The following is a 24,334-nucleotide window of genomic DNA, read 5'->3' as shown; positions in this document are numbered from 1 at the left end:
AATAAATTACAATTTTAAAGGATATTCTCTATACAAAGTCCTGGACTATGCTTAATCTGCGTCTGTGAAACCGGCCTTAGAGTAATAACATGTACAGTACAGGGCCTGGTTCATAGACACAAATTACACTTAGTCCTAGACTAAATTGAGTTCTGTATAATGAATTCTGCAAATTGGATTTAGTCTAGTACTCCGCTTAATCTGTGAAACTGGCCCTTAGTGTCTGAATCGACTACATGCATCGTTTGGAATGACTTTTTGTACTATGAAATGCAGCCTGGCGTTATTCTGGTTATTAGTGAAGATAGCAGCAGGAAATTACATGTCCTTTGCAGGTCCTGTACTGACTCCCTCCCTCTGTCTCCCCTCAGACTCTCAGAGGTCCTCCTCCGAGACCCCCAGCAACGGCCGCAACGGCTGCTCGTCCCCGGACCGCAAGCGCCTTACCCCGGACGGGCTGGCCCGGCCGCTGTCCCCAGACGGGCCGGAGATCCTGAGCGAGCTGCGCAGGTACACGGGCGGGGTGGAGCTGGCTGGGGGGCAGGAGCGCCCTCTGGAGGGCGGCGGTGGGAAGGGCGAGGGCACGCAGCCCGGAGGAGACACGCCGACCGCCCTGGACCTTCGCGGCACCAAACGCAAGCCCTCCTCGCCCAACGCCGAGGAGCCCGGCGCCAAGCAGCCGGCCGCCAAACGGACCTCCATGGCGCTGCCGCTGCAGGGGCTCCCGCTGGGCGCGGGGTACGGCCTGCCCCCCGTGGGGCTCAGCCCGGCCCTGCTGGGCTCCATGGGCCACCCCATGTTCATGGGCGCCGGCTCGCCCTACTTCCAGCCCCACGGGCAGCTGGGCGACCCCCGGCTCATGTTCCCCGTGACCCCCGACCCCTTCGGCCTGTCCGGCGCCTCGTCGTCGGGGCCCTCGTCCTCCTCCAGCGCCTCCGTGCCCTCGTCCTCGGGGGGCTCCGGGGCCGGCTCGGCCTTCCTGCTGGGCTCCGGCATGGCCGGCATGCTGCCCCCCGGGTTCCCCCTGTCCTACGGCCAGTCGCTGCTGCCCGAGCCCCGAATGTACCCCGCCTCGCTGCTCCCCGGGGGCCTGCCCGCCACGCCGGGCCCCGCCGGGGCCAGCTTCCTGTCCCACTTCTCCTCCCCCGGCCTCCGTCGCCACGCGCACGCCGTGCCCGAGGCCGGGGGGAGCAGCTCGGACGATGACGTCATCGAGGTGACGGGACACTGAGCTCTGAAGGGGGGATGGTGTGGGCCGGGGGGAGGAGAGGGAGCTCTCCACACATGCAAGCCCAGCCCATCTCCCTACCTCTGGAGAGACTGAGAGGGGGACCCCCATACACAGACTGGACTGGGGAAACAAATCCTTATGCTGAATATCTTATTTAAGATGACGGAACTGTCGATGGAACTGAGCACGAGAGCGGTTGGATGAATCAGTGGACTTGTGGAATGTGGGGCTTCCAGTTGCTGCCCTGTACTGGACCATCACTGACTTTACTGCCAGGCGGGCCTAGGCCTGCAGAGACTCCCCCCTGCCTCAAGGGGCACTGTCTACTTGGAGACTGTCTGGCAGACCAGTGCAGTTGTCTGCTTGAACTGTTTGCATTTTTCCAGCAGGTGATTTTAGGTTAGTATTTTGCTTGTTTGATAGACAATAGTTCATAGTTGCACCTGTTGGAATGGAGGAAAAATATCATTGACCTGATTGTTTTGATTATAAATATTCTTATTATTGCTACTATTAATAAGATTTTATAAATGGTCATAATCATAAAAATTTCCCTGAAGGTTAAAAAGAAAAATGCTTTGCCCTTGAAAATGTAGACGGGGCAGGGATGTTTTTTCCCTTCAGGGAGTGCTGGGAAGTGGGGTTGGGAATAAAGCTGTGCTCCAGGTTAGTTACAAAAAAGAAAAAACAACCAAGACAAAAAAGAAAGACTTAAAAACCTTAAACTCAAAAAGAATGTATTTTCATTTCAGCCTTTAATGATAAAACAGTGGGCGAAGGGCTTCGGTCCTAGCATTATTTTTGGGAAATATATTTTGTTTTGTTGTTGTTGATATTTTGAAATGGATTGCCTGCGCGTTACAGTGCACGGGGGCGGGTCACTGCCGCCAGTACAGCAGGAGTAGCTCACACTGTCCAAAGGGCAGCCAATCCTATTGCCTTGCCTCCATCTCACCGAATGTTCACCAGGATGTCAGAAACATCTGCTCCAAATCAAACTCCTGTCCGTTTTGTCTTACTGTAGCTGCATTAAGTGCTGCAAAAAAAAAAAACACACAGGAAAATCCAGTGTCTGTCCTGAAAACTGACCCGATGTCAGGTCAGTAGTTCTGTCTTATGCTATGTCCTTCCATTTGTCATGTTATCATGGTTTCCTGAGAGGACACACATCAATTTTCCATTGACTGGTTTTACACAACACGTTCATTTAACACCTGTTCCCCTGCACCTTCTGCTCTTAGGTTTTATTTTTTACTTTTGGAAAGTACAGGTTGTCTGTGATTAGAGTTAAATGAGAAGTTCAGTTTCTTGAATTAAACAACCATTTTACATTTCTAATAGCCATCTTGGCTAAAGCGCTTCGTTCAGTTTTCTCAGCATTAGAAAAGGCGTGACTCCAAAGCACCACTGCTGAGATTTTCTTTCTCCATTACACCTTGGCGTTGGGTGCAGAGGGGTTTTTCATAGATACGTTATAGACCTCACACCAAATTCTCAACATCAAGCTTACAAACTGTGAATGGGACTCTCTACATTATTAAACCATTGAACATTTCTATCATAAAACATGCCCCAGAGGAAGTAAACCTGCTGTTTTTGCAAATCTCTTTCTGTATTGACCATTCATAGAGGAGGTTGTTGCTGTTTGTTTCTGGTCTCTGTAACCAGATTTTCAAATGTTTTTGGGGCGTCGGGAAAGTTGGTCTGTAATTGTGTTTACAAATGTTTGGGCCAAAAGTGAATCCTGATTCACCCCGATACAAACAGCCTGGTACCTTCACCCAGAGCCCATCTTGGGATCCATTACCCTTTCTCCACACCCACGCCCTCACACACCGCCACACCCCAGCTCCACTGTCCTAACTGAAGGTCGGAGCTTTGAACTGCCTCGCCCTTCCCTTAGGTTGGAACGCGCCCCAACTGAGTTCAAACTGCTGGTAGTTCTGACTCCTTGATTCTCTGTTCTCTCTCAAAATGGAGGCTGCATCGTTTCACCAATGTTTTCATAAATTACCATTACTTTTCTTTTATACCATACTTAATGTTAGTTTACCTGTGTTTTTTTCCAATGTATGAGTTTTCCAAATTAATTTATTTATGATGGTGTATATTTATTCATTTGTATTTTTATTTTTGTATGCTTTTTTTTTTTTTTTTTTGTATATTTCTATTTGGGGTTTTTTTTTTTTTTTCATAAGTTGGTCACATGGATTGTTGTGTTTCCTGAGGCAGGAAAGGAGAAATCGGCATATGACCAAAGTGTGTGTAAAAATCAGGACCAATGGCCACACCCAGACAGGGTGCTCACCTCATGAACACACTGAGAAAATAGATGGCTTAAAAACATTTTTTTAAGTTATTTACTGTTTTATTGATAGAAAATAAAAAGTAGTTCCCCCAAGTATTCGGTTTTCAAATGTGTTGCTATGACTGCTTTTTCATAGCTGTCTACTTGAATTAAAGTTTATATTTCTCAAAGCATTGAGTCAGTGATGAACTGGCTTTATCTCTTCTGCTCATGTGTACTGTTGTTTGCAGCCAGACTGAACAGGAACCCTAGACAAGAGCAGAGACGCTGACCTGTATGGACACAGTCATGTCTGTAACATTAGACAGATTCAAATTATTTCAGGTTTTTTTGTTTGTTTTTCAAGTTTGTAAATAAAATAAAATATTTGAAATGCCGTTCTTGGCACATTCTCTCTTTGGAACACCTTAGCCCCTGAACCAGTAATGTAACAGAGTCACAAGGGCGTCACAATCTGGCACACGGATCGTTGCAGAGGAAGAGCACCTGTAGATCCACCTTAGATTCTTTTAGATGATATTCCTGTAGAGAATTATCTTGGCCATGCAACCCGTGCATTTTAATTAGTTTCTAGACTAAGCTAGAGTAGTAATGCTTTAAGGTCTACCAAAATGTCCCATTTTAGTTTGCAGGAAAGAATAGTATCGGTTATGGTTAGCCTGACAATGAATGTTTGACACAAGGCATTACTCGGCTGTAGAATGAAAGATTAACCAAAAACACCTTTCTTTTTTTATGGATTTCATTTCATACCATGAACGACAGCTCAGTGATATTGCATTTTTCTTATTTCTTTTTTATGCTACCTTGGCCCTTGGGAAAATTAGCTGAACACAGAAAGCTGTATAAATGGCTATATTCCATCTCACCATGACTGGTGAATGACCGTAGCACTGTATCCTAATGTGGAAGGACACATCAGAAGTGTTTAATCAGCCGTAAACAAGCTATAGTAAACCAGTCAACCAGAGCTCCTGTCTGTTCATAGTCTGTCCTGCATGTGCAGCCCCGTGCGCCAGCGCACACGCAATTACGTCATTTTCACAGTCTATTACCAGAAAAGTATTGGCACTGTTGTTGGTAGATGTGGAGTTGACCATCCTTGAGGATTGAGGATAGGTTAAAAACAAATAAATATGTACTCCTCTGAACCGATTTGTATTGGTACACCCCAATATACAATTTGAGGAAAGTACAAGTTCTTAATTTAGTTAAAATGTACATTTTCCATTATTTCATTTTGCCATTTTGCAATTATGGCAAGTATAACAAGGAACAAGGTTGTTGGACTGTGTGGAGCCTGGTGCTGGTCGTCTTATACTGGCAGTTGCCAATGACACTTGTAGCTGAACTTTCTTCACCATACAGTTGCTGATGGTTAAAACATGCTTGACACTTCCCCTGTGACTTTTTTTTTTTTTTTCTTGCTTTCTTTTCAAATCCTGTGACACAAATAAGTGAAGCTTAATATCTGACGTTAAAACCATTGTCTTATTTTTTATGTTAAATTGTACTTGATTTATTTTTTTAATTAACCAAATGAAAAGTTGTTAAATATTCCAAGCAATTTTTATTTGGAGTTGTGTATCCCCAGTGTTAAACATCTGTGCTGCTCAATGAATGTTACAAATCCCACCAGAGACTAAATCCAGACACATTTACTATTCATTGTCTATTTAGCAGCTTGTGTGCGCATGCAGTTAGCATTTACATTCGTTGTAAAGGGAAATGAGGCATTAGCATTGGAATTGAATTCAAAGACTCCATTGTGTATTTTGAGAATTCGTCCATTATCATTTCCTAAGACTGCCGACTGAAGCTGTAGATTTATTTTCCCCATGTTATGGATTAGATAATTATGACTTCTAGAAGCCTTAGATTACATCATTAGCTATGCAAGAGTTCTGTTTCATTATATCTCAAGAATAAGTGCTTTTTTTGTAACTTATCATGATGTTGTTACTACACTGAAATAGAAATAAACCTAAAAAGTGAACTTTGAGGACAGACCCAACATTTGTTTTACATGTACAAGAGATTGTTCGATGTCTGTTTGCCAATGTTGTGTAGCTTCTTCAAAGAAATGTGTGGGTGGGGCTGGGTAGGGTGGGCTTGCTAGTGCTCCTTTGGTTCAGATCTGTATTGCTGTGTTTGGCTGTGTGTTCTGTATTGTGATACATACACCATAGGGGAGGTGTGTGGAGGCCTCGGGCATCTCCTTTGGGGCTGTGAAGCAGTCCTACTTTCCAATTCTGGAAATAAACCTTTCAAACAAGGGCAGAGACGTAAGGAAGATGTCACAGGGATCGGTTTCCAAAAAAACTCGTAAGGAACCATGTTGTAAGGAAACTTGCATTATTCCTTTATTTCACTGATTACCTTGCAGTAACACAATTGGATTTATTTTTACACCGAGTAACAGCAAAGGGAGGAGAGCCACTCAATGGAAATGTTACTTGCATGCTGCTGGGTAATGCAGTATATTAAAGGCCAATGGTATACTAGGTCCCCTCACGCCTCCTTTGGGTCAAAAACTGCTAATTGTGTCTTTTCTGTATTCATTACTTGCAGTAGACAAGTGAAGGACATGACGCACATGCTGCTTATTTGAACTGCGTACAGCACAATTAGTGAGCATGACCTAATGATGATGTAATGTGTTCAAATTTTTTGGACGCTCTGATTGGCTGTATGTTTTCAGGCATTGAGTGTCCAGTTCACACTGCTGCTCTTCCTGATCTGCCAGAATGCTTTGATTGGGCATGCTCCTTTAGTGGAGTTTCAGTTCAACAAAGGAAATTATTGTTGATTACATTGTTTTTTTTTTTGGCTCTGTTCTTGTTATTTGTAGTAGCACTTCTGCTGTTTAGAACCTTTTTTACATTAAAAATGTAATGTCTACTTTGTGTTGTTTTTTTTATCATGGCGGTTCATCAAATAATAAATCAAATGTGTATGCAAATAATGCAAACAATTGTGTTTCTTACTGCAAACCAGATTCTTGCTGCTTGGAAAAAAATGTTGCTTGAAAAGATGTTAGTTTTTTGTGGTAAGTGAAGGGCGTGGTAAGTGAAGTGGTAAGTGAAGGATGTCTGGAGGGGGGTGGGTCTGGGATGCCAGGCATCACCATTGAGCCTTCTGGAGGTGTTGTGGCCCTAACTTGGGTGCACATCCAGGAGGGCCTGTCAGCGTACTGGTTTTTGTTCAAACCAATTACCTTCCCTTTAGTTTTTTGTTGGCTCAGTAAACTATGCTTGTTCATTCCTGTACTTGAGCACTGCAAAAACTTTAGGATACCGGCTGTGGCTGGTGCTTGTACAAATGTCAGATCACTATATGATTGGGCCAATAGCAGAAGTTAAGAGCAGAAGTTGGCATTAAATCCTGAAACGGATCAGCATCACTGATAAACAAAGGTGCTCACTCGACAACCCTGTGAAATAATCATTCGTTTTTTTGTACAGCCCCCTAATTATAAGTGCAAGGAAATGAACATCATATCCTTTGGAAAAAAAAATATATAAATTAGGAAAATATCAAAAAATTAGGAACACAAAGTTTGAAATACACGGTTATTACACTGGATATAACTGTGGCTTTGTGGCTGTAGATCTTCAAGGTTTGCGCTGGAAGACTATTGAAGCAAACTTTGCTGTAGATAAAAGTATGAGTTCTAAGCTGGTTCAGTATTTGATTCCTATTTCATCCAAAATAATTGGAAAATGTGTGGCCCTGCTTGAAGTTTAGATTTTCTGAATTAAAATAGTGTGATTATTATGTCACGTACAGTAATGGTAATGTTTGTTAACAAACAATTCTTGCAAATGTTTCCCCATGTTTACACGTGATTGCAAGGAAAGAGAACACAACTATTACTATTTTTTTATGCATGCAATTTTTTATGCAGTGCTTACTTATCACTGTTGTATTGTTAGATTTTCTGGTTGTGGTCCAGTCATATTTGGGGAGTGACAAGTATTGGTTCCTACCTGTACTGAAGGTCTAAGGCAGGGGTGCACAAAAATGGCCATTTTAGGATTTTGTGCCAAATTTGGTTCAATTTTTTATTTATTTTTTGCTCAATCATATCTTAATCGGACAATTATATAAGCACCAGGTACAGCCGCAGATTACAAGTGTATCCTAAAGATTGCATTGTGCTGAAGAACAGGAGTGAATCAGTATGGTCTATAAAGCTGTCACAAAATTCAAACTAAGGTAATTGGTTGGAATGAAAACCAGCACCAAACCAGAGCTGTGCACCTCTGTTCAAATATTTTACTTTACAGCAAAAATATCTATTATTTTCCTGTTTATGAATTTGGAAAGGTAAGCTATATCTTTAAGTAGCTTATATATTTTCCATCTGACCATCTTAATCAATTAAAGTAGTTAATTACAATTAACTTCCCTCATCAGGTTGCATGGGTCTAAATTGGTTGCTAATATAAAAGTGAAAATATGAACTAACAGACACTCCAGGAGGTGATGTCTAAAAGCTATTTGATGAAGTTATCATCAAATATCAGATTATCTTCTGTACAAGCCAGTGCTTCAGCCTCATGATGTTAGTATTTCTCTCATGGTTGGAGTCATTACCAAGCTGATTAAGTAACATTTTCAAAAGAGCTTTTAATCAGTAATTGTATGTCTATATGATCAGCAATGGTATTATACATAGTAAGTATAGGCACAAGTAAAATACATTTTTCAAAACTTATTTGTTTCAGTAATTCATAAGGACCATACATGAGACTACATTGCAGATCTTGTACAATAATGTATAATAAACTACATTTCCCGTGAGTCTGTAGTGCACAACTCACACCCCGACGCTATCGTGACTTGACGTTCTAAAGTGCTGGTGACGGTGGCATCGCAAACGTAAGGTAGTGCGATGTTGGGAGTGCCTTCGACTTTACATTACACCGACAAATACCTGGGCTAATCTGCTTTTGAAAGTCCGAACAAAGTTTTTTAAGAAACCAAGGAAACTTTACAAGAGGACCACGGGTTTATTTGTGGTAAAAAGGTGTTCCTGACGGGAATATATTTATCTTCTCGGCCTGCTGCGAAGTCAGACTCCTCGGGCTAACCAATGGACCTTGGGCCGGGAAGAAGTCGAAAACGCAGGAAAGAGTTGTTATTGTGACTGGTTACCTTGCTAACGTTAGCTAATCCCGTCCAGGAGGCTACGTCTTTTTGAACACTTACGGCGGGGTAAGATAACAGCGCTGACTATAGAATACCACAGGCCAATCTGTGATCTTGGTTTCTTTATCTTGCGTTGGGGGAGAATCTACGTCTAGCAGATTTCACACTCACTATCTAGCTAACCTGACAGAGTTGGAGAGCAGGCTAGCAAGCTCAGGTTGCCATATGTTTAGTCACGTGTGGCAAGCCAGCTAACGTCAAGTCACTGCTTGGTACAATACCTTATTTGATTTGTTAGGTAACTTTGTTGTAGGCTAGCTAGCTATTTGACCGGCTGGTATACCCAGCTACCGTTCGTTAGCTGCTAATGAATTTGGTTGTTTTCTTGTCTAGATCGGTAGCTAGCTAGCTAAATGGGATAAACGTTATCCCTAACTGTTGGGTCAAGATGCGAATAAAGTGACGTTAGAGATAATATCTGATAGTGGCAAGTGATTGCTAGCTTACTAGGTAGCTAGCTACGCTAGCTAAATTCACCCGGGCCGATCTAGATAGCTAGCTAGCTAGCTAGCTAGCAATATTTTCTCATAGTGACAGCTAACATTAACGTTGTCAAGTTAATGAATGTCAATTTGATCATGACTGGGCAGTTACGTAGGACAGCAAACATTATTTGTAGTTGTTGCCTATAACCAGCTAGCTAAATTATTGGTTGTAATTTACAACATTGAAGTAATTTTCCTTTGCGTCTGACATCAATCTGAATCTTATCAAGTGGCTGAAGTTGACGTCCAAGTTACCACATTTGTTATATTAATTCTGTGCGATCAGCAAGATTATTGCCTTGGCTGACTGGGAAGCTAGATAGCCAAGTGTTCGAATGACGTCCTTAGCCCCTTTGTTGTCAGCCTATGCATTTTGTTTACCTTAGCTTTTAGCTATCTATTTCTACACTGATGATTGGTATTTGCTTTGATGAAGCCAAACTTTGGACGTTGGATGTTGGTCGCCAGTGCAGTTCCGTATTTTTTATTTTCCTTTGCTCCGTTCGGCATTGTTGATTGGACCACTTAAGAATACAACCATTTTAGCAGTCGTAGTGCTAATACTAGAACGGGTTGAGCAGCAACAAAAGAAACAATGAATCGCTACCTGCCCGTTGCGCGACAGCACTTCCTGACTGCATTGGCTAGCACCAGTGTGGTGGTGAAGGCCATCTGTGCAGCAGTGCTCCTGCTGTACTTGCTGTCCTGGGCAGTGGACACCGTGTACGTTCTGGGGGTGACGCCCGGCTACCTCTTCCCCCCCAATTTCTGGATCTGGACCCTGGTGACGCACGCGGTGGTGGAGCAGCACCTCCTGGACGTGCTGGTCAGCTTGGGTACCATGGTCGCCGCCGGCCGGCTGCTGGAGCCCCTCTGGGGGGCGCTGGAGCTCCTCATCTTCTTTGCGGTGGTGAACGTCTCCGTGGGCCTCCTGGCAGGCTTCTCATACCTGCTAACTTACGTGGCCACCTTCAACCTGGACTACCTGTTTGCCGTGCGCGTGCACGGTATGCTAGGCTTCCTGGGCGGGGTGCTGGTGGCTCTGAAGCAGACGATGGGGGACATGACGGTGCTGCACGTGCCCCAGGTCCGGCTGAAGGTGGCCCCCATGCTGGTGCTGCTGGCCCTGGCCGTGCTGCGGCTCACCACCCTGCTGGAGAGCACCGCTCCGCTGGCCGCCTACGGCTACGGCGTGCTGTCGGGCTGGGTCTACCTCCGCTTCTACCAGAAGCACAGCCGCGGCCGGGGGGACATGTCGGACCACTTCGCCTTCGCCTCCTTCTTCCCCGAGATCCTGCAGCCCGTGGTGGGGCTGGTGGCCGGCCTGGTACACAGCATCCTGGTGAAGATAAAAGTGTGTCGCAAGATGGTGAAGCGCTACGACGTGGGGGCTCCCTCCTCCATCACCATCAGCCTGCCGGGCACGGACCCCCAGGACGCAGAGAGGAGAAGGTGGGTGTCCCCTAGTACAGCACATGGAAAAACATTATTGTTCCCCCGTCTGATAATAGAGATCAGTTCATGTTTACAGTGACGTATGCCTATCGTGTGGTACAAGGTTAAACATGGTCTGCCTGGACCAAGATGACATTAAAGTTGTCTGACCCTGAGAACAACTTCATTGACACTGCAGAGAGGTGTGGCCCAGAAAAACCTTTTTGTCTGACATTATTGTGCAGTCAGCCAGCGGTGTCTTGATTCACATCCCTGGTCATTTGAGATGAGCAGGCACCGTTGCACATAATGGGAAGTGCAAAATATATGTGCTAAGGCACAGGGTGAGGACGAATGGGTCTAAAGTGGCTCACAGACAGTCCATGTCAAGCCATCAGTACAGTACACACTGCGACGTGTGGTATGAGAGGTGAAAGACTGTGATGTCATTTTTTCTTTTCCTTTAAAAAAAAAAAAAAATATGAATAATCCTGGTTTCAAATTTGTAATTACTGACAGTTCAGCACACACTTCCCCATATGACTAAGGGATTTGTAGAACAAAGACAACAACGAGTTAGAAATTTTCTCCTCCAATTAGTGTTTTTCAGGAATTATCTGGCGCATACACCTATCAGTAGTTAATCCTTAACTCCCATCACACATTGCTAGAATGTTCTCTCTGGATTTGAAGACTGGAGGGCTTGGTGCTTCTGTCAGTCTCCACGATTGCATCAGTCATTCTATAATAATGATCATAATCTTGTAGCCCTTCTTAGATGACACGCGCTGCTCTTATTTTGTATTAGCCTGGCAGGTGTATGGGGTTGTAGCACTCCAGGGGCGCATACACACCTTTTTCCTGTGTGTCTCATACCTCATTTAAAAAACAGTGCCAATTGATTCTTCTCGAGTACTGCATTTCCTCTGCGTTGCGTTTAAAAATACATCGCTATTTAAATTGCATGTGTATTTCACTGAATAAAATGTCAACATTTTCAGTGTTTTTATAGGTTATATATCTTTGCGTACTGTGCACTGACACAAGAATTACAGGTTACTACTGTAATGTGCGGTTTCACAGTTATGACTAATATCCAGGTTTTACAGCTGATGAAATGACAGGATATTTTAGACGGTGTTAGTTTGAAGGAAAGGCTCCAGGCAGCGCTGAAGTAATCGCTCTGTTCTGCCCCACAGACAGCTGGCCCTGAAGGCCCTGAACGAGCGGCTGAAGAGGGTGGAGGACCAGTCGGCCTGGCCCAGCATGGATGACGAGGAGGACGAGGACGAAGACGAGGTCCGAGACGACGTGCCGCTCCTGTCGGGTCGGGAGACGACGTCACCAGCAGGAGGCGCTAGCTCCAGCTCCACCGGACAGGAGTCCAGCATCATCAGCTTTGAAGACGCCCCCTCCAACTCCTAACACACGCACAGACACACTCAGCAGACTGAGCCTCTATCAGCGTATTGTAACCCCCCCCACCCCCACCCCAGACCGACGCATACATGCTTACGTGCACACTGATACACTGATACACAGTGTCTCAAGGACAGCTCTGAAGACACTCCCTCCAACTGTCAGCACACAGGGGACTGAGCCTATCCCAGCAAACTGGACCTGTCCAAACAACGCATTCACACACGCTCATGCACATTCACACACTCGCAGGACAATGCTCCGTCTTTATTACACACTCAAACACACGTAGAGGATCAAACGCCCTACTCCCGCCCAGTATGCAGTATAAACACACACACACACACTCACATTTACACATCTGTTGTGTTACAGACATGGACAGACCTTCCGATTAGGTTTGGTTTGGACAAAAAGCCAAGAATATGCTACACAATGTACAAATGTTTGCAATGTTTTCTTAGTCTCTCTGGACTTTGGAGGGAGGAGCAGGTAGCTATGCTTCAGTTATGAATGAAGAGCTGGTGGAGCGATCGCCCTACTACGGACTGGCCAGCGGACAGTTTCTCTGAAGAGCAGAGCACTCTTTCTGCAGCTGGGCGGTTGAACCCTGTACTCTGTGTCTGGTTTGGGCTGAAAGCACTGCAGTCTCGCTGTTTGGTAGGTCACCCTTTAGTGCTGGTGGTTAGTCATGGTCTTTTTGTAAATCGTGTTCTACTTCACAGAAAAAGAAAAATCAGTAGACTCTAGATTTGCCTGCATTACAGCCTCCATACCTTTTGTCTTGGTTTGATCACTTATAAACCCTGTTTGTTCCCATGAATTAATCTTTGAACAATGTGGAAGATATCTATATATATATTTGATTTAGCTTCGTTCTCCTCAGCTTGCCATCCCGTTTATTTTCCTGTGATGGTTTGCTTTGTTCACAGGGCCATTTAAAAAATATTCTGGTAGCCCAGAAATGCATTGTCCTAAACTCTACATGGACCTCTCATTGTTCTTTTATTTGATTTCTGTCTGAGACAAACCTGCTGACCAGCAGTTGTAAGAATTCAGCTCTGCAGTCATGAGTTCAGTGGGATTAGGTGCCTGTTCTAGCCTGCCATAAATGGACTACACATCTAAGTGAGTCACAGATGTTAACACATTTCAGTGTTTTTTCGGGAGGTGCCTGTCAAGTCCTCGCATCGCTAGACAGCCGAGGAGAACTACATTCATGAGTTCTTGCCTTTTTTTGCACTTTTCTTCTTTAGGAACTCAAGTTCTGTACAGCAACTCTACAGCAGCTATCCTAATATAAAAGTAAGAAAATCACTCTAACTCACACAGTGCATCTGAACGAGTTGACATTGCTCATGTACAGTTTGTGCAGTTATTGGAAATGTGACCAATGATGTCAGTTCTTTTAGTTTGTAAAGATCGACACTTCGAACATTGGGCGAAGGGGGTGACTCCGTTCTCCATGATTATGTGTTTCTATCCACTGTGGCTGTTGCACAGGCACCTTCCCTGGACTACATCTTTTCTTTCTCTCTGTATATGGAATAAAGGACTTTCAAATTATAATGGTTTCACTGTTGTGTCACTGGTGTGTTTGGACAGTAATCAAAAGTGCAAAAATGAAAATCACTCTTCTCTCTGAAATTAAAACGTTTTTTTATTTGAAAACCAACATGTTTTGGCTATGTCTTCATCATGGTCACTATACCCTAATGAAGGCATACTTCCGGAATGTTTAAATAAGCTTTAATCGCATAAAGTGTGTACGATTAAAAAATGTTTTCACAACTTTACTAATGGAATGTTTGGGTCTATAGTCTTCTGTTTTCTGTTTTAACAGCAAATCAGTCTCAACTGTTGCCTTGCTGTCAGTTTGAACCAGTCTGGCCATTCCCTGATCTCTCGTGTTCAGAGATGCTCTTCTGCATTCCACTGTTGTAATTCATCGTTATTTTGAGCAGCAGTACTCCACATCATTCAACTCCAATTAGTGAAATCAGGCGGTGCAGCGCACGGTAGGAGCAAATACCTGCAGACACTGTGCCCTGGAGGTTTCCTTTCAATCAGCAGCCAATTAGGCCTTGAGAACAAGGTGTGTCGAATATTTAACCAAGTAAAGACTTTGAAATGTATCTCGTGCTGAAACCCTCCAGGGCGAGTTTGACACCCTTGCTCTAGAGACTGTTGTACTTAATTCTAGAAGATTTATGTGATACTCAAATCACCCAGTCTGGCACCTACAATCATTCCAAGTCACTTGGATCACATTTCTTCCCATTCTGATGTTTGTTCTGACCAACAACTTAGCTGTTTAACCATGTCTGCATGCTTTTATTCATTGAGTTCCTGCCACATTAATAAGTGGTCACCGAGTATAATATTTGTCTTGCCACACAGTACATTTGTAGTTTGTTTATTTTTGCACACAAACACCTTTTCTTAGAACTGGCACTTTTAGACTGGTAATACTGATACAAACGGTTTCAAGAAATTGTTTCAATCAATTGACCAAAACAAATTCTACATGCTTTTTTTTTTCTTTTCTTTTTTTTCTTCTTCCATTGTCTGCCCAGTATAAACTGCACTTAGTCCTGTGTCGATATGAATTTGCCCTTTGCTGTAATCGCACAAAATAGCCACTAGGTGTCACCAAGTAACAAACCTCAGACACTGACCACAGTGGAGCAATACCCTGGCCCCTGAGCTGTAGGGACTGCACATTACAATAAGCACTTGTTGTTGACTCATAAATCCTGGTGAGACAGGATGTGTAATTGACTGCTTTAATGTATGAAGTGCCCCCCCCCCCCCCCCGCAGTCATGCACCACCACAAGCAAATAAATCACAGCACATTATTTACAAATTCTATTTATTTTAGATTAGACATTAGACATTTTTGTGAGGCAAAATGCCTTAATCACGTGTGTGTCTTGCTGTTGTAAACTAATATTGCCATTGAATCATGATCCTCTGTAAACCAGCAGCTTTGAGGAACAGGATGGAGATGAGATCTGACTAAATGTGCATACAAGAAAAAAGACAAACGCTATGGGGATCAAAGTAGGCCTGTCTTTCTGGCTAAGCAGGTATAGAGACAAACTCGATTAACTGCTTCTTAACACTGACCGCGTGATATGTACAACAGTATGCATATGCAAATTGTTTCACTGTTTACGCCTCTCACTTTTAGGATCAAAAAGCTCAAGCTAACAAAGTTACTCCAAACTACACCATTGTCTGTATAACTCTGTTTCTTTTTTCACACACTAAAACAACCATTGAAAGTACAATTTCATTAGTCCATCTAAAACAAAAAATATCCATGATTTCAGCTATTTAATTCAAAAGCAACTATGTATAAATTTCCACTGTATCAACAGCTACCGTTTAAAGAGCTGAAACATTTATGAGTGTACGCTCTAATTGGATTCATAATTCAAACTCTAACTTTAAAATAAGGAATATTTGTCTCTAATATTTGACAAAAAGATACCAAAATTATTTTTAAACATGGCTAGGAATGAATCTGCATGTGCTCTTTTCCTGAGGTACAGTACTAGAACGTTACTCAGCACAGTTTGGTGTGCAGTAAGGGTCCGTGTTCTGATTATGAGCTGTTCTGAATATGATGTGGTGTTCAGGGATTTACAGCTATTGGCCTCAGGCACTTGGGAACTGTGATGGTAAAGTCACAGTCATGGAATTGTCACAGTTCAGGGGCCTGTTCACAAAGCAGGATTACTGAGATAACTGCAGAATAAAACCCAGACCCTGCCCAAATCTGGAACATGGACTGAAGTAAAAAAATACTTGTTCCAAGCTTTACTTTATGCAGTTATCGAATTATTAAGCAGCTTGCTAAGCTGTAATGGGCTAAATTAATGTAGAACAGTATTGTTCTCAACAAGATGCATTCATTTTAAATTTGTGAAAAGCACCCTAGAGAATTCTGTGGATCAGTGTCGGTTTATCGAGGCTGAAATATGTAGAACATAACAGTCACTTTCTCTCTGAGTCTGCAGGGTTTCAGTATTACTCAATAGTGTGTGTGTGTGTTTGTGTGCATGTGTGCGTTTTAGACACGGCTCTTTTGGTTCATGTTGCACACAGATGTGGCCTGCATGGGGTTGAGTTCACTGCTCTACACGAACAGCAGAATACTATGCACTGATCCAGTGAGAAATAGTTCCTACTAGCCGGTGTAATAGTTTGTAGGCACAAAGGGCATCTTGCTGACAACAGCATTCACCATCTTCTTCCTCACCTCCACCTGCACGGGTGTGCCCACTTTGCTAAACCCTGCCTCCACGTAACCCATGGCAACATTCTTCTTCAGACAGGGGGAGGGGCAGCCACTTGTCACTTCACCTGACACGAGAGATGGGAAAAACAAAAAGGGAGATGCAGTGTGTAACATAGCGGTAAGATTAAAAATCCTTCTTAATGTGAAGAATCATCCGGTCAGTTTTAATGTGAATCCTTCGTAATATCACTATATTAATATAATTCTAGAATGATAATAATTATGACTTGTGAACACTTCATAGAAGAACATTTCCAACACTGACTGCAACTGCAACTCTCCTAAGCTGATTGCACTCCACTCAATCAAACTTATGCAGGGTCAATGATGTGGACCTCTCTCACCTATTGCAGTATCTTTTGAATTAATACTGTAATAGCTCGCAAACTTTCTTAATGCTCCAAAAACCATATAATGACTTTTAATTTCTCATGCAACACTTTGGACCACAAATGTGTTCATCAGAACCTCATGGTTCATCATGGTTCCTATGGAGACCTATGCGGTCGAAAAAGACAACCGCCTGCATGAGTCTTTTCTCTCTGTTGGTAACATGTTCCTGTGACCCAGGCTTTTGTTGGTGTTTCTGCTCTGATACCTATTTTCTTTCCCTCGGGGCTCAGGATGGGGGTGTGCTGTCGGACAGGGGGTCCTGTGGACACCAAGCCTACACGCTTCTTCTGGGTCTTGGCCTTGATCTGCGGAACAATGATCTCTGCTCCCGGGAAATCCTTGGTCTGACGCCGACGCTTTCCTGCAAATCACACATAACATAACATAACATAACAAATCACACATAACATAACATAACATAACAAATCACACATAACATAACATAACATAACAAATCACACATAACATAAAATAACAGAAATCACATAACATGACAAATCACACAACATAAAATAACATAACAAATCACACAAAACATAATATAACCTAACATAACATAACATAAGGTAATGGCGTTCACACATAATATAACCTAACATAACATAACATAAGGTAATGGCCATTCGGCCCAGCAATGCTTGCCTTTTCCTACCTAGTGTACCTGCTGCCTAAATTGTCTAAAAGCTAAATAAAATCTAAAACACACATTCTGATATCTCCAAATGAACATACTGATGGTGCTCTGAATGAAATACAAGGCAACGCACAGAGCATGCATGGCTACAGGAATGGTATACAGTAGGAATGCGCGATATGGATGTTATGGGCCGATGTCCATATGCACAAATGCGAACCGCAACCAAGCTTTCATATTCGCTGCAGAAGAACAAAAGCACATATGCAAAAATAACTACATACAAATAACTTCAGGTCTTAATTATTGAATTGACTCAATCATATCTAATGTGACATATGTATGAGTACCGTCTACAGCTGCAGACTGCAAGTGTATCCTGATGATTTTACTGTGCTCAAGTACAGGCTTGAACCAGGGTCATTTATAGAGCTGTGTATGTAGACCAGCCCGGACCGGTGTCGTGCACCCCTAATCTAGAGCATCATAGGCCTCTGGTACATGTATGTTGTGTCATCTTATGGGCCCATCCTATCAGCCATAACTCAAAGTGCACTTCACTCTATTATCGACCCATACTGATACCACCCCAATATCATGGCGTAACCCTTGTGTACAGTGGCACATCTGTAGAGCAGAACACCAAAGAGCAAGATAAGAGCAACAGGGCTGCTGAAAACGATATGAAACAGGAGGCACCTATAGTCCACACGAGGCTGCCCTCCACTGGGGTAGTGGTCTCATCAATGTCATTGCCATAGAGACAGAGACCCGCCTCAAGCCTCAGACTGTCCCGAGCCCCCAGCCCAGCGAGGCGCACCTCACTATTGGCTAACAGTCGCTCCACCAGTGCGACCACTCCCGCCCTTGGAACTGAGATCTAGTGTGGGGGAGACAGGGTTGAAATTCATAGGTTACGGACAGTAAAAAATAAGCAGAATTTCATAAAAAGATATAATGACGAAAGCAACTTGAATTTACAGATAAAAGTGTACTTGTGAAAATATATTTTCTTTCAGATTGATTTTGTTTGTTTTACGTACTTTACATGAAGGGCAACCAGATCCCCTACAGAAAGACATAAAAAGCGGTAGGCAGACAGACAGACAGACACACAGAAATACACACATAGAACATAGTAGAAAGTCAGAGGACCCTATATGAGCTTGAGTCATACCTCCACTCCATCCTCTCCTGTGTAACCACACCGTGTAACCCGGCAACCCTGAATCCCAAACACTGACGTCAAGGCACTGGTCATGAAGGTCAACTTGCTCAGGTCATCGGACAAACCTGGCTGAAGGACTTGAGCCATGGAAGGACCTGAGGAAGATCACACCGGGAAAAATAAGTCCCATATCTCTACATTATCCAAATCAGAATCTCAGAAACTGTCCTGATTACAACCCCAAGTCAATGCATTAAACACATACCCATGCACCATGACTGAGTTCTCTTTCAAATCGCCTGTATTCAATAAAGAATATAAACAGGCTGCATGAAGTTTGTTTACATTCTGGTATAAATATGTTTTCCACATAGCTCACCTTGAAGAGCGATCAAGCTTTCGTCCAAGTACTCCATGTCTACATCATGGCCAGCAGCTTTGAACTCCTTAAGATTGGCCTAAAACAATACAAAATATGGTCAGAACCCCAGATCATTACATTAATAAAACTGAGCATAGGAAATGAAAAAGCATTAACCACTATGCTGGTCCTTTAACACTCATACAATCATACAAATATTATTGTCCAAAATTTAAAAAAGTGAAAATGTTTGGGAACAAGGCCCTATGAAAGATGTGAAGATCTGAATTATGTAGATAATGTTGAAATCATAACGGAACTGACATTCATGGAACAGAGTCTTACATCTCTGTCGACACACTTAGTGGTAAAGATTTAAGCAGTGAAGACGATTGGCCTCTCCATTTCATTGCTGACCTCTATGTGGGCAGAATCCTTGTCTGCACAGCCAGCGTTGGAAACCACATAGAGATAGCTCTGGTCTGTCTTGGTGACAATCAAGTCATCCTTTATTCCTCCTCTCTCATTGGTGAAGAGGGAGAGTGTACCCTGGGAAGACGGAGGGAAGAAGGGAAATCCATTCACATTCACGTTCACATTCAGATTCTACTTGCCGGAAAATGAGATGGGCCAACTCTCTGCCCATGGACTTTGGATGCTCACAAAAAACACTTTTTATTTTATAGACAGAGAGAACATTGTTTTCCGCTGTTGCATGTCTTTCACAATGTGTCAAATGTATTCATAAGCTACAACAGTGTGTGCCAACCCCATTTTTTTAATCTGGAGAAATAATTAAATTGTGCACATTTAATCTGTATGATGCATGCAAATGCTTTACTACGTGCTTTTGCCATCTTATTTTCCATGCATGTTTTCCATGCATTAAGACACATATACAAATGTATGCTGCAAGTGTTCGCAGTTGGACCTGGTTGTCCTTGAGCTCAGCGATATCCCCAACAATCAGAGACTCAATGAATTTCACTCTGTCCTTTCCGTGGAACTTTGTCTGCAAGACAAACAGAAATCCTCCATTATTATCTGTATTCATGTACTCTAATGATACCCAGGGTCAGCTACATAGCCGAGATGTCTGCATAATATCAATTTTAGCAGCAGTATTATATTTTTACTGAAGACGTTTGCCCTATATACAACAGTCCTTGTGGTTCACACATAAAGCTGCCCTTGCTAAAGTACTCCGATCCCACTAAATCTGACATAAGAATGTCTCCATTTAATATTTTACTAAACAGCTCCCAAATACTGTGTCTAGAATTATGATCCAACAAAGCTGAGAGAAAGGTGTGAACAAAGAGGTGTAATTATTAGACTAGCTGGAATTTGCCCCTCAAATGGAAGCACAAGCCAGGCAGATAAATAATCTATATTCTAGAATCTTCTCCTTATACTGTCTAACTTTGTCTGAACAGAATTCTGAATGAATTTGTCTGAACTCCTTCTTATTGAGAGGAGATATGGGCACCCCTTCGGAGTACCTGCAGCATGTGGCTGACGTCAAAAATGGAGCAGTGTTGGCGTGTGTGCATGTGGGAGTTGATGTGGCTGTCCTTGTACTGCACCGGCATGCTCCAGCCTGCAAACTCCACCATTTTCCCTCCCTGCTCCTGGTGAAATTCAAACAGCTCCGTCTTCTTCAGAGTGCTCTGGAGAAAGAATATCAATGTCATGTGCAAATAAATGCATTATCATGCACTACACTTGTGACCCTGAAGTTTAAAGTTTAATAATTGGATGCTTCCACTTGTCAACCCTACAGATTGCAGCTCAAGGTAACACAAGAACCAGAAGGTCAAGTTAAAAGAAAATTAATTACTGCAAGCAATAATGATCTTTGATCCAGAAACTGGTTGCTGCTGGGAGCTTATCAATCAACAAGTCGGAGCATGTGTCAACTTGGAACCTTGGAAGTTTGCGAAATAAGTCCAAAGTCATTTCTGCAGTTAAAATGGGCCCATCGAGACCTAATCTCAACCAACTGGCAAGTAAAATATCACCCAGCTTATCGCTACACATTTTCAAATTTGGATAAGAATGTATGAATGCTTACTAGTGTGCATAGTTTGTTTCTGAATGAATAAACACGCATTATATTATGAAGGCACAGCAGTGCTGGAGCACGTGGCTGTCATTCGCCTAAGAGAACGCCCATCTACTCACAGCCAATCACAGCATAACGAGAAATCTCCAGATGTATGAGGTTACTCCAAGCACAACAGTATCATTTAATAGATTAATAGAATTTAGCAGTGGAGCAAATCAATTAACACTAATGAGCAATAATAGAGAAACACAAATTATCTACAAATGTTATTGTCAAGACGGATAAAATAAGAAATGTTAACTATATGCTTAAACATGTTCTCCCATATTACTTTACAGATGTGTTACTTTGCTATCAGAGATGTTCATACAACGTGTCCAATGTCCAGCACTTTAAGGTCGAGCTATTACGAGTGAATGCCTGAAATTGGTAAGAGCATTCGTGAACTTAATAAAACGACATCTGCGGCACACAGCATGCACAGTAGCCTCTGGCATTCTACAGGCAGCTGTTCACGCACAAGCGAATACAATGTACACAAGGACTAACGTTACACTATATTCACGTCAGCATTTCATTTGATAAAATCTAAATTCATGCAAGACACGAATAAAAGACGCGATTAGTTTGGTAACCATTTGCGGGATAAACAATCGATGTGCATATTACTGTAAGTCCCTATTAGTACTGCTGAACAGTGTTACAGTATAAAAGTATTCTTATTTAGAATCCTGGGGTTTCGTTCCAACAATGCAAGTTACAAGCTGGGTCCAAACTGTTTGTTCCTCGAGTACTTGCTATAATTTGCCCTGGAAAGACGATTGCCCTTTCTGTCCACTTGAGTTTGTTAACTAGCTAACAAGCTATGTGCTACAGTTACCTCGGAACTCGAAGCATGCCTCTCCTGCCTTACTGCACCAAGTATCACATTCCTCAGGGATTCCCTTGGAACTCGGAGGGCGAATCCAAACCGGCTGGTGGACGCCATCCTAGGAAACATCGTGTTTTCCAAACTAAGTTCCCCGTCTCACGTTACAATACTGCTTTGGTCGTCAACTCTGAACTCCGGACTTGACAATTTGCCTCACTGCAAAACAACTACTGTAGCTAGTCAGAGTGAAGTACCTCGGGAAATGTAGTACAGGACACTCTTACAGTATAAAAAAAAATATTAAAAAATAAATAAATAAACTGGTGCAGCTAATAAAAACAAAACGTCTAAAATAATCGACCAGAACTTTCCTAATCGGTCCCAATTAACAAAATTCATGATTTGAGCCTTTCTTTACCGCATGTATCAGCGCATTCCGTATTTATGACGAAGCTGTAACAGTGAGTTGCGATTTCTTTAATTTGCCACACGGTGGAACTGTCTGACACCGATTTGGGCACTGTGGAACATTTCCAGCTCCTCGATAGCAGCAGTTTTCAAGTAGACATGAATAAATTAATGCATGAATGAATGAATGAATGATTGAATTAACATAGAGCTGCTCCCAGTGGCTGCTCCTTGACTGAGACATACTGTAGGCCTATGTCATGAGTACACAGCCACAATGGAGACACACGCTTACATGGAGCTTGACATAGATAAACAAGATTGTGCATTCATTTGAATTAATGTAGGCTGCGATGTTATATAATTCCTCACTGAAATAGGAGAGGTTTGTGTCTATTTCATTTGTAGTATTTCTGGTTTCTATGTAGCAGGCCTAGCCAATAGACCTATCCAACATTATGAAAATAAGCTTGGAATATTTCATCATCAAGGTTCCATCCTGACGGGGTGTCAGTCAGTAGGCAGAAACAGTGACAATAGCTCTTGAAGTGTCAGTGCAAAGATACCCATTTAAAACAATTGTAACACCTGACATGATTAAATAGGATTTGCCTGAATTACTACACCTTTATGGACTTGTGTTTTCATGCTGGCAAAAAAAGGAAGCCACATGCCTCATTTATGTGCCCTGCTCCAGCCTGAATACGTGAATCCCCCTGTACAGCTATAAATACCCTGCCCATGCCATTCTCTATTTTAGGAGAGGGGCTTCTGGCATCTAGTAGGGACTGACTTTGGTGGTGGGAGGGGGGATGTGTTTCCACAGAGACACAGGGGCTGGAGTTGTTGTTGCGTGATGATTGTACAAACATAAGCGAGACACGGAGTGCCAATTGAGAACATTTTTTAAATAACTTTTAAGCTCTCTCAAATGTGTTTTTTCAGAAGTGTGCGATTTCCAGCTCCTTTTGGGAAATATTGGGATCCAGGGCTCTGTGTTTGAAGACAAACACCCTTTTCTTTTCTTATTTTTTTTCCTAAGTGGATTGCAGACAGAGAACAAAGGTAAGACCAGGAGGAGGGGGATGGTTGCAATTGGGGTGGGAGTGTGAAACGTCTTGCAGGAATGGGGTGACTTCTCTTAACTCCTATAAAACCTTATGAAGGTACAGGACCATATTTGTTGTTTCCATAACACATGGGCGCTGTGTAGCAGTCCCTGGTAGATATTTGGAAGAAGCATAGCAACCAGGCGAGTCAGGCATCCGTTTCTCTGGGGTGCCAGACAGAGATAACTGGAGTGCTATGTTTAGTGCTTGGACAGAATCCAGACTGTGTTTTGAGTATTTCAACTATATTTATTGTATCAGTTGCACTGAAATATGTTCATTTTTAATTGCCATTTTATTGTAGGTATTATCAATAATATGATTAATAATGGTCTCAGGACAAAAATAACTAACAGTACTTGTGTTACTTTATGTTACTAAGTTCAAGTTTTTAAAGATGATGAAACCAGATAGATGGCAACATGTTGACACTGAATTGATGTTATATGTTATACTGAATACGTATAAAGACCCTAGTTTAAAATAACCATTTAAATAAGGGGCCAGTTCCACAGTCACAGATGAAACAGTCCTAGACAAAATTCCCTGAGATTCTGTATAAGGTTTTGCCTGAGATTACTTGATTTGGATGGTAACTGATTGTGGAGCTTTTATGCAGATATGGATCATATACCTTTCCTGCTTCTCATATAAATTATTGGCTAATATCTTGGCTATTTTTTAGATACTTTTTGCAGTGCTGATCTTCTTAACATTAAAAAATATGGCAAACTTTTTTTTATATGGTTAATCCTGGAGGGAAATAAATCGCTACCTTTCTTCTTTTACATCTTGCAGCCCAGATGCTTCTTCTTGTGTACTGCTTTTGTTGTTTTGTCAAATGTAAGCTGGCTATGCAGATGCTGATGTTCAGTGCAAAGGTTCTATGAAGTTTTTGTAGCCTTGGTTCACCTTTTCACTGGT

General features: G+C 42.6%; 3 protein-coding genes across 6 annotated transcripts in view; 2 read left to right on the top strand and 1 right to left on the bottom strand.

Annotated features, from left to right (window-relative positions):
* Positions 1-6,440, top strand: part of rad54l2 (RAD54 like 2) — a 56,275-nt gene extending 49,835 nt beyond the window's left edge. For both annotated transcript variants that reach the window (XM_061257640.1, XM_061257641.1), the window contains one exon: positions 372-6,440. In XM_061257640.1, the coding sequence (XP_061113624.1) occupies positions 372-1,231 (860 nt within the window). In that variant the 3' untranslated portion in view covers positions 1,232-6,440. The remainder of the gene's footprint in view (positions 1-371) is intronic.
* A 1,968-nt stretch (positions 6,441-8,408) lies between these two features.
* On the top strand, positions 8,409-13,887 carry tmem115 (transmembrane protein 115). The gene is made up of 2 exons (XM_061257354.1): positions 8,409-10,690; positions 11,872-13,887. Exons 1-2 carry the CDS (start codon positions 9,834-9,836, stop codon positions 12,095-12,097), a joined length of 1,083 nt encoding a protein of 360 aa, XP_061113338.1. The 5' UTR covers positions 8,409-9,833; the 3' UTR covers positions 12,098-13,887.
* Positions 13,888-14,947: 1,060 nt separating this feature from the next.
* On the bottom strand, positions 14,948-22,119 carry amt (aminomethyltransferase). Of its 3 annotated transcripts, none has more exons than XM_061258150.1 (9): positions 21,903-22,119; positions 20,457-20,624; positions 19,886-19,966; positions 19,372-19,503; positions 18,973-19,051; positions 18,603-18,748; positions 18,125-18,305; positions 16,997-17,152; positions 14,948-16,463 (listed from the first exon to the last, which is right to left on the bottom strand). In XM_061258150.1, the coding sequence occupies exons 1-9, from the start codon at positions 22,020-22,022 to the stop codon at positions 16,288-16,290; spliced, it is 1,239 nt and encodes a 412-aa protein (XP_061114134.1). In that variant the 5' UTR covers positions 22,023-22,119; the 3' UTR covers positions 14,948-16,287. The 3 variants fall into 3 exon arrangements, with proteins under 3 accessions (XP_061114134.1, XP_061114137.1, XP_061114135.1); XM_061258153.1 differs by having other exon boundaries at positions 20,541-20,624; XM_061258151.1 differs by lacking the exon at positions 21,903-22,119 and adding an exon at positions 21,029-21,082.
* Positions 22,120-24,334: the final 2,215 nt, after the last annotated feature.

Source organism: Conger conger, chromosome 10 (assembly GCF_963514075.1).
Source record: "Conger conger chromosome 10, fConCon1.1, whole genome shotgun sequence".
NCBI lineage: Eukaryota > Metazoa > Chordata > Actinopteri > Anguilliformes > Congridae > Conger > Conger conger.
The sequence above is the reverse complement of the archived record's forward strand: the minus strand, read 5'-3'. Positions and strand labels throughout refer to the sequence as shown.

Bases quoted from the DNA above. Each gene is read 5' to 3' on its own strand.
- tmem115 (XM_061257354.1), top strand. From the start codon at position 9,834: ATGAATCGCTACCTGCCCGTTGCGCGACAGCACTTCCTGACTGCATTG. The intron at 10,691-11,871 runs GTGGGTGTCCCC...TCTGCCCCACAG, and splicing joins CAGGACGCAGAGAGGAGAAG to ACAGCTGGCCCTGAAGGCCC.
- amt (XM_061258150.1), bottom strand. From the start codon at position 22,022: ATGTTTCCTAGGATGGCGTCCACCAGCCGGTTTGGATTCGCCCTCCGA. The intron at 19,967-20,456 runs GTACTCCGAAGG...TTTGTCTTGCAG, and splicing joins ACGTCAGCCACATGCTGCAG to ACAAAGTTCCACGGAAAGGA. The intron at 19,504-19,885 runs GTCCAACTGCGA...CCGTCTTCCCAG, and splicing joins CTGAGCTCAAGGACAACCAG to GGTACACTCTCCCTCTTCAC.